At 43.2% G+C, this 14,662-nt stretch overlaps 1 protein-coding gene across 6 annotated transcripts; it reads left to right on the forward strand.

Moving 5' to 3' along the window:
• Positions 1-343: 343 nt before the first annotated feature.
• RNF168 (ring finger protein 168) lies at positions 344-11,927 on the forward strand. 6 transcript variants are annotated; one of them, XM_040567279.1, is made up of 9 exons: positions 344-358; positions 1,693-1,974; positions 2,283-2,401; positions 2,979-3,322; positions 4,514-4,590; positions 7,044-7,220; positions 7,906-8,030; positions 8,325-8,412; positions 9,281-11,927. In XM_040567279.1, the coding sequence occupies exons 4-9, from the start codon at positions 3,022-3,024 to the stop codon at positions 10,343-10,345; spliced, it is 1,833 nt and encodes a 610-aa protein (XP_040423213.1). In that variant the 5' UTR covers positions 344-358; positions 1,693-1,974; positions 2,283-2,401; positions 2,979-3,021; the 3' UTR covers positions 10,346-11,927. The 6 variants fall into 6 exon arrangements, with proteins under 6 accessions (XP_040423213.1, XP_040423214.1, XP_040423212.1 ...); XM_040567280.1 differs by lacking the exon at positions 344-358 and adding an exon at positions 1,179-1,287 and having other exon boundaries at positions 2,283-2,807; XM_040567278.1 differs by lacking the exon at positions 344-358 and adding an exon at positions 1,179-1,287.
• The last annotated feature ends 2,735 nt before the right edge of the window (positions 11,928-14,662 follow it).

The raw sequence follows: 14,662 nt of genomic DNA on the forward strand, positions 1-14,662 counted from the left end.
TCTGCTCCAGGGGAGGGTCAAAAAGACCAAGACCGTGTACGAAAACTAATAACTCTAGTGGGGTATGCATCTGTAAAACCAGTAAATGTGCACATGCAGCTTGGAGGAACCTCAAATTTGATCTGGATCTGTTCACAGTGGAATGAGTCACCACTTCGATGACAGAAAGCACTGTACAGTGATACCCAAGTTCTAAAAAAATGCATTTTCCATCCCTCAGAGTAGAAAATAAGCTGCAATCCTTGGAGACTCAGTTCAAAGATCTGGACTCAAGCTTGCAGAAACTGGCACAGAAGTTTGAGCTCCTGGAGAAGGAGATGAGCCGGGACACGACGCAGATATCAACGCTAGAGGAAAGGTGAGTGCAGGTGAAGGATCTCTCGGTCCTGTCCTGGTTCCTACACGTGTAGATGACGCTGGAGAGACCAGTGCAGTTATGTGCACTTTAACATGAGTTTATACAATCTGGACATAGTCTGGTTTACCATGTACGATAGAAACAGACAATATGAGGAAAGACTAAGGTTCCCTTGGTTCAAGTAGTAGACAGTTGCTTCTTCAAACTAAATATTTATACGGTTTAAAGAGAGTCATACCACTTCCAAGAGTGCAGAAAGACTTTTTAAGCAAATGTCTCCACCGTAAGTAGGAAAAAAAGAGCATTAATGCTACGATTCCCTTCTCCTGTTAAGTAAGGCCAGGACATTCATACTTCTAGCACCTGTGGTTAGGCTTCAGTAGTATGTTTGTTTGGTTTTCCTGTCCTCTGAGTGGACAGTTGCAGGTTCTGCAACAGGCCCTGGAAACACTCAGGCCTAGGTGCCTTTTAGCCAGAACGGCAGGTAACTGTTCCTCACTTAAACATTTGTTTAGAGAACTAAATTATAGAATAACATGCGTGTACAACCGGGAGCTGAATTCCAGAGTTCAGAATAATTCTGTGGGCTCTGACTCTTGATTTTCGAAATAGCGGCCTACGTTTTTACAGAGAGGGCCGTCCCTAACCAAAATACGAAAACTTGGCGCTGCGGGCAGGGCAGGAGCACCGCCCCTCGGTGCGGGAGCAGCAGCCGTAACGCGGGGCAGGGCGCAGGGGGCCGCCCCCGGCCCGCCGCAGCCCCGCCCGCCGCCTCAGCGCGGCGGGGGCCGAGCCGGGGCTGCGTGTGGCGGCAGGCCCAGCCCGCCAGGGGCCGGCCCAGCGCCGCCGGGGAGGAGCGGGAGCGGGAGCCCGCCGCCAGCCGCCGGGGCCCTGCGGCCGTGAGGGGAGCGCGGGGGGGCGGAGGGGAGGTGAGGGCCGGGGCGGGCCGGGCCGTTCGGCGGGTGGCGGCGGCTCAGCCTGGCTCGGGCAGCGGGCCTGAGGGGAGCGCGGCCGCGGCTCCGCGGGCTTTCTCGCCGGGATTCGCCCCTCGGCCCGGCCTCCCCAGCGCCAGGCCTCGGGCCCCTTCCCTTCCTTCCCCTTCCTTCCCCGCCCCGCTGCGGGGTCGCTCCGCGGCCTCCCCGCCTTCGGCCGCCCGCAGGCGTCGCGCTGCCCTTCCCCGCCGCCCTCTGCACCGCGGCCTGCTCCCCTTAAGCGCCCGGTCAGCGAGAGGCCCGCCTGTGTGCTGTTCCCTGCTGCTCCTCGCAGCGCCTGTCCCCTGCGTTTGTTCTTGTTGTTGGTTGTTTGTGTGTTTTAATGAGGTATTAATGTGCTAGTGCCGCGCTGACCGCTCCGTTTGGGGATTCGGAACCTGCTTAGAGCCTGCATTCATCAGCCCAGCAGAGGCCCGAGCTGCCCGCTTCGCTTCCTCTGTCTCCGAGGTGGAGCTGCATCACCCATCTGTGAGAGGAGCGCTCATCTGTGAGACCCCTGCGTCGTGCAGCCACCTGCACGCTGTCATTTCCCGCCTCTCGTTCTTGAAGATCCACGTTTAGCCTACTTCGCAGGCGCTAATTTTTCTGTGCACGTAACCATTAAAATTGCTTGGTCCAGAAGAGGTATATATGGACTTTTTAGGTGGTTTGTTACAAAGACTTGTACAATTGGGTGTTCAGTGAAGGAAGAACAGAACCACTAAAACCCGCCTTAATATAGATCTGTCTCGTTGTCAAGTTCCTGTGTGGATTATTTAAGATTGAACTGAAATTACAGCCTTTCTGTCAGAAAGTTCTCCTGTCTTTCTGTTGTTGGCTGTTTTTTGTGGAGCCTGAAAGAACTTTCTTAAATCTCTGTAACTTGAAAAGTAGTATTTTTGTTGATTTTCCTGTTTGGGGGTAGTCTTTTATTTTTATTTTCTGTTCCACAGCGTTTGTGGGCCAAGTGAAAAGTCCTTTGAGGAGGGTTGGTAGCAGAAAGGTTGGATGATCCCCACCATTTTAAGTCATACAAGTCATCGTGGAAGATGCTGAAGTGTTGAATGCATTGGTTAGTTCTCCGATTATGTTTGTGAGTCTGAAAAGTGTTTTGACTTTCAAGTTCCAGCTTAAGCAAATGAATGAATGAGGAAGAACTTTCTCTCCAAGGAAAAACCTCCTCTGATGCTCAGGGAGAATGTTGTATTTCACCTTTAGAAAATACCAGAATTAAATCTGTACTAGAAGCAGCTTTTGAAGGATGTGCATATACCAAAAAATGGTCTGTTTTGAGGGTTGATTCAGTGACTGCAATATCATCTGCTAAATGTGAGCATAGCTTATAACTATTAGAGAATAAGTGTTGGAAGAATTTTTACTCTTTCTCCTTTCTTCTTACTACCTTCTTGCTATCCTCTGAAGTACCTGCTACAGTACACTGGAAGCTACTGTAGGAAGCCCTGCTATAGTGACTTCTGGTAAGACCTGTGTCTTCCTTTGTAAGTCAAGAATTTCTGTGATTGCGAGCAAAAGTAATGAACTAATCAGACTTCTTGAATACGCTAAGGTTTTCATAAGGTACTTATGGAACAGTGTTCTCTATTACATTCGTTAGGACAAGTAAAACACAAGTTTCTTTCTGCTTTCAGGTACTGATGTTATATTAGTCCTGTTCCTGAGCTTTGAGTCAATATGTCGAAGAAATCGGAGGCTCCTCTTGCCTTAGCTGACTGCCTGTGTCAAATTTGCATGGAGATCTTTGTGGAGCCTGTGACACTACCGTGCAACCACACCCTCTGTAATTCTTGTTTCCAGCTGACAGTTGAAAATGCCAGTCTTTGTTGCCCTTTTTGTCGGCGTCGAGTCTCTTCTTGGGCACGATATAATGCCCGCAGAAACACTCTTATCAACTGGGAGTTCTGGGAAAAGATTCAGAAGAATTATCCAAAGGAATGCGAGCGTAGAATTAACGGACAGGATTTGGAAGAGGAAAGTAAGTAAAATGTGACTTGTCCTGGGTTGTCTTTGCTTTTACCAAAGTAATTAGTGGACTTGGGCTGTTGTGACAGAAGAAACTGTCCATAGACATGCTGTGTTATTGCTAGAAGGTGTGGTATCAGAGCTGTTCCATGAAAAGGACTTGCAAGGCAGAGAAGTTGTATTGTCTCATCGTTTAAGTAGATAGTTGCTCGTGCTATTTGCACAAAGTGTTGTTGTGTGGTTCCCTGTCCTTACAAAGACAGCTTTTTGTTACTGACTCAACTTCAGCTGTAAAATCTGTAAGTGTTTGTGTTCATCACTGTCAGGTAAGTGAAGTAGTTATTTTTTTTTCAACTTGCAGATGTTCTTAATAAGTTTGATTAGAAATTCCAGAGCTTCAGTCTATCCAGGAGTCATAGAGCCTAAAATTGTGATGTTGGACAAAAGGAAGCAAAATCTCACTAATTCCTAGAAGAAGGGTTTGGGGGTTTATTATGTTGTAAGCTCTCTTAAAATTTGATCTCGTCTGACAGTTAATATCTGGGGGAGGCTGATCTGGGAGAGGCAACACTTTTTTTCCTGCACCTCTCCTTATCCTTGCCAGCGTGGTCAGTAACAGCACTGACCTTGAGTGTTTAACTCACATCAGAGAATGATGGTTATAGTAACCTTAGAATTTCTCAGGAAAAGAACAAAACACATGAGCAGATTGTTCTTAGTATATTTTAGGTCTGTTATGTTAAATTGACGTAGAATGAATATTTTGAAGGGCTGATTTGACCTCTCAGGAGGTTGTAGTATTCTAGCTGGGTGCATAAAACATAACATTCTTAGCAGACAACAAAGTACATATATATTTCAGTGAATAGCGTTTTGACCTCCTTTGGTAGGATGGCTCTAAGACATGTTGTTTTACTTTTTCCACTTAGAGTGAAATAATTAATTGCAAAAAGCAAGACGTAAGTTATGATCAGCATATATATTTGCTCAGTATGCAGTGCTTGGAAAATACTGACTGTTCTTGCTGCTTTGTTATGCAGCAATAGCCTCATTACTATTACTGTCTTTATACCTTGTTCATAAGGCTTGACTTAAGTCATTCCTGCGGCAGGGCATGGAAGTGTTTTTTGTTAAAAACTTGTTGTTGACTGTCATGGTCTTGCTTTGTTACTCACTCTCCCCATCCTCCCTTCTTCTGAATTAGTCTGTGTCCCTCATCCACAACACCAGCTGAGCAAACCTGGGGAACTGAGACAGGAATATGAAGCAGAGGTTAGCAAGGTAAGTCTAAAAAATATATGTAAAAGCAGAAATGCTTTGTATCTGGTTATTTTAATTGCTCCCACAAACAGTTGAAATGTTATTTATCAGACAAAGAAGATATTTAAAAGGGGATTGTTGCTGCAAGAGCACACTGGTTGTTTGCAAAGCGTGAATTAAATTTTTATCCTTTACTGAAGAGACTCTAAGAAGGCTACATAGTCACAAAGCTATATATAACAAGGCTTTGCAGCCTCTGCATATAAGAAACCGTGAATAAGGAAGAGAACTTGATATCAGGGCTGAGCATGCAGAGATAAGAAACAAGCAGAAGCAACCCTCAAGGGCATTCCACATCTGGCTGCGATGCTGAACTGTGCGGCCACCGGTGTGTCACTCGGGCGGTGTACATACCACGTGGAAGGAAGAGAGGAAGGATGGAGTGCGTGCATTTTGGCAAGGTCAAACGGCTGTTGCCAGCAGTGGGAGGTGGCAGTCTGCAGTTCAGACACACAGGTGGCACAAGCTGAAAGAGCAGCCATTGTTTGCTCAGCTATTTATGCTGGCTAACGGCTGCATCTTCTGGTGGCAGTTTCAGCTTTTGCCACCTTCAAGTATTAATCGAACTGACAAACTGCAGCCTTAGTGTCCATCACTCCAAGTCAAGGCTGAGGGGCAGATTATTTTTTATGGTCTTTTTTTGTTTCTTCTTATCTAAAGGCTCAGGGACTTGAAACTTTTATTTTGTTAATGTTCCTGTTCAAGCATGCTCTGCAGGAAGTACAGCTAGATAGCTAGAATGATTTCATTTGAATTGAGCCTTCCTTTTTGCTTTAAATAAAAATCTACAAAAGGCTGTACTGGGTGAGGCCACAGCCTCTGCAGTTCTGTGTTTTTTCTCTAACAGTAGCTGCAAATGGTTGCCTAGGGAAGACTGCGGGAGTGGGATAAATATATGTGGTACTTGCAATCGAGCGCCTCGCCAGCCTCCTGCAGTAAAGAGGACAGGCTTCCTTGCGTTTGACATAAGCCAGCATTTCCCAAGTTTTCTTGTGCCAGTTAACTCTCCTGCCTACCTCAGCATCTCAGTTGAGCCAGCAGCATATGCTGGCTTGTCCCTTCAAGGAGGTGTGCTTCACAAGCTAGGAAATGCGTGGAGGTACAAGCACAGCAGAACACCCGGGCAGCTCTCCTCATGTTCCCCAAAACTGCACAGAGGAGTTCCTCCGGGATTAGTATCGCCCTTTCACTAACTGCATCCCTACTCACGTGTACTGAAATGGCTTTTGCAGGTCCTGAGGTGTACATAAAGGATTTGGGACTAGCAGATATAAAAATTTGGAACTGTTTTGGCTTTGGTCTTGTACTTGCCTTCTTGATTTCACTCTCTGAGTAAAACAGACTGATTAAATGAGCTTCAGTAGTGAAAAGACAGCATTCTCTTTCTTAATTGTTCATTCCCTGTGTTATTTGTGTTCGTTTGAAAAAACTGGAAAATATTTTTAAGAGATCCTAACGTTTGTTTGTTCAAGGATCCTTCTTTATACAATTCAGACATAGTAATAAGAATGACAACTGGAAATAGTGTCAGAATATTCTTTTCCCTTAAAGCTACGTTGTTGGTTGTTACAAGAGCGGGGAGTACATGAAGAGAATCCCACAATCCTCTGCTTCTATGGTAATTATCGGGATAAGATTGATTGCCAGTGGTAGTATCAAATGGAGATGGTGCCCAGAAGCAGTGAAATACGTAAGGGTGTCTGGTGCCATTCATAAGCTATAAATGCATAATTTAAACAAACTTTATATAGCTCATGTTGTATCACAGCTTGACGCTCTTCTCTGAAGAAAAATTCCAAATTTCATCACACAGTTCAAGAAAGTTGTATTCGTTCTTTAAGTACTCCGCTGTCCTTGTGGAGTTGCTGGTAGCTGATATACTGTGAGTGGGTGTCTGCTGTGAGAAAGGGAGGCAGACCTGGAATTCTTGGTCTGCTGCTTTGGGTTGTGGATGTTCCAGGAGAGAAGGGCACAGAAAAGATGCGTTGTCTTCCAGGCGTCTGCACTCATGGTGGAATTAAGATGATATGAGCACGATGGGCAAACACTGTGGTCTAGCTGACATTCAGCCTTAGAAAGAATCTTAGCCCACGTATTTGTAGAGGTTAGTCTTGTTACTAACATTTTAAAAAGGCGAGCAAATGAATTTAACCTTTCATGTTTGCAATATTAACAGTGTAATCTTATAGAAACCAAAAGGTAGGTCGCTGGTATCAAACTGAAGACTCTGCACACAGTATCTATGTGATTCTTACATTTTTGGAGAGTTCTGCAATTAAATACTGTCTTTGAAGTGTGCGGTGTCTTTGTGAGGAGTGGATCGTCCCCACTGAAGGAGCCTCAGTTGAGGTTTTGATGTAAAGTGTGGTCTGACAGTAGTAACCAGATGCCTAAAAAAACCCAAACTTTTTCAGGTGGAGGCAGAAAGGCGAGCACATGAACAAGAGGAAAACAAGGCGAGTGAGGAATACATTCAAAGGCTGCTAGCAGAAGAAGAGGAGGAACGCAGACTGGCAGAAGAAAGACGGAAGGAGATGGAGAAACAGCTTAAACAAGATGAAGAATTGGCGTGGGAGCTGAGCAACAGCCTGGTATGTTAACACGAAGGGGACATTTAATGATGTTCATTTAATGAAAGCAACTTAGGCTTTTCAGAGCAAAAGTTAAACTTCAGAATAACTTACGTTTATCTGAATTGTAGTTGGAAGCTGTTGTCAGCCATCGGCATGTTAGATCCTGGACTGACTGTTAACTCTTGAAGAACCAATGAGAGTGTGAAATACCCCAAGCGTTCCTAACTGTATAATAGGAACCTGAAATGGGTGCAGGAAGTTCTTGCTGTGAAACGTTTTAAAACATTGTTTTTCTTCTGACTACTTCCTTTTCCCTGTGAATTAAAAAACGCTATTTTGGACGAAATTGAGGTCTATATCCTCCTGTACTGGAAAAAGGAACATGATGACATTTGAGAAAATTTAACTTGTTTTGTTTTTTGGAGGGGTGGGAGGAGCTTTTGTTTGTGGTTTTTGTTGGTTGCTTTTTTGCTATCTGCTAATAGTCCTAATAATGTAATTTGAGAACCAAAACCTCTTGTCCCTTACTGCCAGATACAGGAAAGCATACAGAACATTCAATGTTTCTTATTCCATAATTACCTTTTACTCACAGTTCTGGAATTCCTTGGATAAAAGTAACTAATTTTGTACCAGAAGGACAATAGTAGTTCTGTTTCTGTTGTTTTGTTTTACATAATGCTATTTTTCCTTGCCATCGAAGAATGACAGTTCCAGAGAACGTGTGCTCAGCAGTCCTTCCCCAGGAGACAGCCTCTCATGTGCACCATTCACAGCTAATTTGTGCAAGATGAAGAGCAAACCAAGCAACTCTGGAGACATTCAGAAGTAAGAAAGCCAAGTTTCTGTTTTATGATTAGTGATCTGTTTCTTGATATAACGTCTTTCTGCTCCATGTGCTTTCTTGGAATCTTGCAGCCTGGCTTCCCATGATAATTTGGATAAATGTAAGCTACTGAATGTTAAAATATCTTATAGGATAATATGGAGGAGAAGGGAAGCCCTCACCCTTCTTTTGTTTTTCATTATCAGAATGAACCTGAGATGATGATTAATGCAAAGCACTGGCAATTCCAGGAGAAAAAAAAAAGTTTTAAAAAGTATACTTTCCTCTCCTTTAAGGTATCTGTCTCCAAAGCGTCATCGTACATCGGGATCAACTTCCTTCTCCAGAACAACAGAAGGAGGCAGGAGTGACTCTGGCTCTGTGGTAACTAGAATCATTTCTTAAATCTCAGTGTTAGTAATTCCAGGGTATTCTCCGCCTTGCCTATAGTAATGCCCATCAGCACTGTGCAATTCAGCTTTCCCATTTTGAACTGCCTTCAGCATTCATGATTCCCAGAAGTGGAAAGGGAAGAAACCGCGCTCGATAGTCAGCAGACGCACACCTACGGCTTATTTGGTAGTTCCCCTGTGTATCTATGTAAAGACTCCAGTTAACTAAACTTAAGTACTGAGAAAACTTTGAAGTTCAAGTCTCCTTGTATCTTGTGTGCTATCTGTCTGCTCCAGGATACCTGAGTCTACTCAATTCACAGACTATCACTCGTCCACGGACAGTTTTAATTACCTTGAATTTTTCCTCTAATTCTGCAGCTTTTTTGATTATTTCAGTAATGCATACTCCTGGTTTCAGAAGGAGTAAATGCTGTTTACATGAAGATCTTCAGTGAGCTCTGGGCTGCAAGTGACGGTGTATAAAACTAATGATCGTTCTGGAGCTCATTGGAGGAGGTTGCACTCTGGTTTTCATTAATTCGTGTCTGTCTGTCTCTTTGTATCTCCTGCTAGACTGCTAAAGAAGATGAGCAGACTAATATCTCGAACAGTTGATTTGAGACATTGATAGCAGAAGAATGCTGCAGTTGTTTCCAGTCCTTTAGCCAGGCTGCAACAGATTGTTCTAAATACTTTCAGTATTATTTAACAATTCTATTCTTTTTAAAGAAGAATCCAAGTTAATATCCTTGAGTAGTTATGAACAGTGCGGCTATGATAAATGAGATTTGCATTTTATTCATACCCATTGACTTTTAATAAATTTATTTAATTAGGGGTGTCTCTCTTTCCTTCAGGAGACCAGTAACAATGAAGGCAGCAGTACTGTGTGGCAAGATGAGCAAGAGGAAATGCCAACGTTGTCTCCACAGCTGTCTGGTGTGACCAAGTCTTCCACTGCTCAGGATTCGTTTTTGGAGTCATGCATGAACTACTTAAGTGCCTCAACTTCAGAGGAGACCACCACTGTCAAGCAGAAAAAATCAGCTGGGCCAAATTGTCTGGCAGTTGAAGTTCCGGATACGCTTTGTGGAGTTGCAGAAGGGGAAGGGGCTAGAACAGTTCTTCCTAGAACTAGAGGAGAAGACGGAGTAGAGTTGGACAGTGGCAGTTTAACACATGTAGAACGCATAAGCCTTGAAAACTGTGCTGAAACTAGTGCTTGTATTCAGTCAGCGTCAAATTCTATGATGTCTAACAGCAGAAGTGTGATACGTGATCTCATGAAGGTGGCTGGAAACCCAGATGAAAAGATACCAGAGAGCTTGCAGAACACTATGGAGACTCCAAAAAGGAAATCTCTGGAACCACTGGCTGAAGCAGTGGTTGACTTGGGTGTGCTTGATAAGAGGAGAAGAACTTTCCCAGAAACTTCAGGGGACGAAGGGGAGCAGATAAATGACTTTGACTTGCAAATGCAGAAAGCCTTTGAGCAGGAGCTCTATGAAAGGCGTCTGCAAGAGGAGCAGGATAGGCTTCTGGCTCTGCAGCTGCAAAGACAGCTCAACAAGGAGGAAAGGTCACTCAATCGACAAAAAGGCTCTCCCGATGAGTACCTTCTTCGCACCAAAACACCTCAGTCTGTGAAAGACTCTTCTGCTAGAAAGGGAAGTTGTAAGAAGGCAAAGGACATGAAGCTACCAAAAAAACAGACTGAAACAAATCACCGCAAGGTTCGGAAAGGTTCGTGCAATGAAAACTGGCAGTCTCCTACCAGAGTCCGAATGAAGTCACCAGGCCTCAAGGGCGGAAACGTTTTGAATTGTGTCGTTAATACCAGTGACTCAAATGATATTTGTTCCTTGCCTAAAAAAGAGCAAAAGACAATCCTTCAAATGTTTAAAAGCCCTGTTGCAGAGTAGAGCAACAGAACCACAGACACATGGTGGAAAGGATCAGAATTAAAACCATGGTAGTGCTTTCCCCTGTGTTAGGCAAAGCTCCCTCTAAACAGTTGAAAAGGTGATGGTTTTGACGGGATCACTTTAGGCTACAAGAGCAACCAAAACTGTCTGCTTATTAAAACTTGCAGTGAATGTTTCTGAGAAGTTTTAATAGCTCTTGTCCCTAGACCTTAAAAATTTTAATTGGCCTCTTCTTGACTGTGGCTTATTTTCTACGACTTGCATTTGCAAGTTTGTTTGTTTGTTATAATTTTGAGTGTAAATACTCTTTAGTGTTTAAAATCTAAAATAACTGTTGGTCTTATGTTAGAATAAGAATTCGGAGCCTTCTAAGAGAAGGATGCACATCTCCCAGATGTGAAATGAGAGGTGAGTCTGTATCTCCAGTAGTCTGCTGACCGAGATCGAGGCTTCACTCGGCACAGCCGCTGTTCTGTTAAACTGAAGCACGTTACTGGAATTTGGTCTGTTTGCTGAATTGCGCTGTTTGCCTGGCAGTTACCAAGGGTATAACCAGACAGCCAGTCTTGCAAACACGCTCCTTCCCTCCCCCTCAACCTGCCGTGTAGTAGCCCCTTTCTTAGTCAGAGGGGGAAAAACAGATCGTTCCCCCACAGCCAGAGGCAAGAATCTCTTAGAGATGCTGATAAGCTAACTGGTTGTGGGCTTGTATGTACTCTGTTCATTTCTACCTCTGTTAATTTTGTTTTCTTAGTGCTAGTATTTTGTAACTTTATTCTTATACAATACTGCCTACATTTACTGCTGTTTAACTTTCATATGCAAACTGTTGAGTCTGATTAAAAGCATATATATTCAAAAATTATTAGTCCAGGAGACAGTTACAAAACCAAAAACAAAAACCAAAAGGGGAAAAGCAAATGGAAACTGGAGTTGTCAGTAATGACTTAACAACCCTAAAGATTCATTTAACTTTCAACTGGAGTTCAGCTACCATGCCTGACTGTAACTGTTGTGGCTTGGGTTGTTGGTTTTTTTTGAGGACTACCAAATACTGTTTTCCAGTTGGGTTTAAAAGTAACAGCACTGAAAGGAATTACAACCCAGATGTGTGGGGAAGGTGACAGCTGTGGGAAGTTGGAAAAGCTGACTAGCTGCTAGTCAGCAGAGGAAGTATTCCTGTTATATTGTTTTGTGTACTGCTGTTGTGAAGCCATCTCTTGGCCTTTCTTTCCATGTAATGATATATTTCTCAAGTATATGTTTTTGAATGAGAGAAAAACGCCAACCTATGCTGCTGAAATATGCGTGCTTATAACTGAAGGTAGGAAGTGTTTCAAATGTGTACTTTTTTTGGAACGTCATGGACTCATGAAGTCATGGAACCATCTATGAACTTTCAACTGGGCTCTGAGATGCTTGTAACAAATGTTTCAAAGCAGTAACTTCTGGTGTTTTTTAAGTTAACTAAAAAAATTTATTGAAAGCATAAACTGACCCAAAAATGTGATTTTTTTTTTTCTTTGCTTGCATGTCTCTAATAGTGGTGGGTTTCTCCTAAATAAACAGCCTCTTCAAAGACGCTTCTTGAGAAAGCTGCAGCAGGCAACCTGCTGCACATAATTCATTTTTTTCCAATGCTGCCTCCACCACTGTGCTGGAAGCCTTCAATATAGATCTGTTTCTGTATCATTGTTACTTCTGTTCTGTTTGTTTGTGTCTTACCTAGGCTGTCAAATATATTCGTTCATTGATTACAGTGTTCTTGAAGGCAGAGGTATTGACTGTTTTGGGGCTAATGACACCTGGCTTTTCTAGTCATAAGCATGTAATAAGTAAACCCTATATTTTCAGACTAGCTGAAGAGAAAGTTTTGTTCTTAAGTCTCTGCTCAGCCCCATCTTACAGTCAATTTGTCAAGTCTGATGTTTGTTCTTAACTTGCTCAGAAGACAGTCCCTGCTCTGGCATGGAGCACCTCCTTCCAAGAGCACAGATCCTGCCGACTGCAGACCTTTCTCAAGTAAGTCTGAGCAAGGGCACCACATGCTCTTCTGATTTTATTTTTCAGGTTCTGGTGCTTAGGATTTTGGAGCTGGTTGGAACAGATTTTGAGTGGTAGGAGGCAATTCCTGGCCTCCTACAGGTGCTGGCACCTGCTACCAAAACCCTATAATTTATGCCTGGTACAGCTCTCTGCAGTTTGAGGTGCTTTGGTCCTGGTGGTACTTTTGTACCCCTCAAACAGTTTGAATGTTTGCCTTGTTGTTCTTAATCACTGCCTTCACCGTCTAGCACCGAAGGGTCTGAACCTGAAGTATTTTGAGCTGCAAGCCATTTGTATCTTAAGAATTAATCTTACATGTCTTACAACTTCTGGCCCTAGTTAATTACTGTGTTTTCCCCAGATCAACCATCATTATACCGCAGTACCGCAGTGCTGGTGCGGAAGATACTTTTACAGCCAAATCCTGATGTTTGATAGATTCTTAGTGAAAAAAAGAGAAAAGGAAGTATGTGTGATCGTACAGGTGAATATCTAGATAAAAACTCAAGAGCTCAAAGGAAGGGAGTTGGAAGTAAGATGCATATCCCCTGATGGCCTTGTTCTTTATCAGGTTTCAACTTATTTAGTGGTCTCATTGTTTTGGGGCTAGTTCCATCCCTGTAGCAAGAAGACACCAAATAATATATGCAAAGCCACAAGACGGGCATTCTGTTTAAAAAACAGCTTAATTGCGTGGTATCATGCAGTCTAGCTGAGTACGTTCAAACAACCAACAACACAAGTCCCACTCAGCTGTGGCGCTTGGGGCTTTCTGTCATCCAGTTCAAGATGTTAAAGGGTGACAGAAAGCAAGGAGGACAGAGAGGGCAGGGGAGAAGGAAGGCTTTCCTCCAGCACACATGCACCAGGGTGTAGCTCAGCACATCCAGCATATGGCATTGCCAGTTAACGCCAGTTCCATTCCCTTTTCCTCCAAAGCTGTTCTGTGGATTCTTCCTCTTCCCTCTTAACGTAGCAGTTAAGTGTCTCTTATATCTAAGGTTTATGACATGCACTAAACTAATCCCAGTTAGACATTGAATAAGAATTGGGGGCTTTTTTGCATCTTACAGACTTACTTCCTTGCCATCAATAGCAAATCCTACAGCTATGATTCCACTGCAGATAAATATAAAAATCACAAAAAGAAGCCATTTCAAAGGCCTAAATTGTACAGATGTATATTCTAGGGTAGATGTACACTTGCTGGAGGAGTGGTGGTAAAGGATTTGGGGGTTTTGTGTACTTTTTCTTGCCTGATGGATTTTGTCCTCTCAATGTAACAATGACCCCTTACATAAGAGCCATTATTTTTGAAGCTTACTGGGTCAGTCTTTTAACTTTACGTACCCCAAAGATGTAGATTTGTTTCTTAGTTCTGTAATTATACTTTCTCAGCTGCTTAGAATTCACTATAGCTTTGGCTTGGACTAGGTAAAATAATAATAATAATAATCCTTGCTTTATGTATGTCACATGCGTAGAACAGATTAAAGGCTGTTGCAGGATGGGGAAAATAAACAAGACTAAGAAGTCAATCATTAGCTAAACACCTAATTGAACTGCAAAACACATAAAAGTTATAACCTATACCAGAAGGCCAGTCCAACAGCCTTCTCAGATCCCCCAAATGATCATACTCACAGCATGCATGGCACAATAGGCCTTAGGAGGCTCCTCTTTAGCTTCTTCTATATTTTTCTTGTTAGAGGGTAGAATTCAGCCACTGCTGAGTGGATTTTGGTTGCACCAGCAACCTCTTTCTGTTGTTACAATCCAGGTACTTTGAAGCAGGGGAAATATCTTTGATTGGTTTGGGTTGGTTAATGATTCCTTTGCTTCTGAGTGTTAGTTACCCAAATACTGTGAGATCATGCAATTTAATTTTTTAATTCTTTGTCTACGGTTGCCAAGCACAGACATAACTACAGGCAGAATTCATAAGCTAAGAGCACTGAATCACGAGCAGAAGCCATTCTTGTTGGTATGGTAATATTTCTCAATCTGTGGCAGCCTTGCTTCCACTGCTTGTGCAGCATCTACGGATTGGATTTAGATGGTTTCTTGTGAGGGTAACAGCACAGGAAACTGAAAGAGAAGACCAAGTGAGCAGCTGGAGTTGGTGTCTGATGGCTGCTTAATGGTGTTTGTAAAGCAGGAGTCCATACTTAGGTTGTCTGAGCTGATACAACGGTTCACTGCTGCACAAAGGGGTGAGTGTACCTGCTGCCTTCAGCCACCTCCACGGGTGTATTTGTCGCCTTTGTG

The sequence above is a fragment of the Cygnus olor genome, chromosome 9 (genome assembly GCF_009769625.2).
Source record: "Cygnus olor isolate bCygOlo1 chromosome 9, bCygOlo1.pri.v2, whole genome shotgun sequence".
In the NCBI taxonomy this organism is placed as follows: domain Eukaryota; kingdom Metazoa; phylum Chordata; class Aves; order Anseriformes; family Anatidae; genus Cygnus; species Cygnus olor.

What these genes read in the sequence shown, in the direction of transcription:
- RNF168 (XM_040567279.1), top strand. Translation starts at nt 3,022, where the DNA reads ATGTCGAAGAAATCGGAGGCTCCTCTTGCCTTAGCTGACTGCCTGTGT. An exon ending in AACTCTGGAGACATTCAGAA is followed by an intron (nt 8,031 to 8,324) that starts GTAAGAAAGCCA and finishes CTCTCCTTTAAG; the next exon opens with GTATCTGTCTCCAAAGCGTC. An exon ending in GGAGTGACTCTGGCTCTGTG is followed by an intron (nt 8,413 to 9,280) that starts GTAACTAGAATC and finishes TCTTTCCTTCAG; the next exon opens with GAGACCAGTAACAATGAAGG.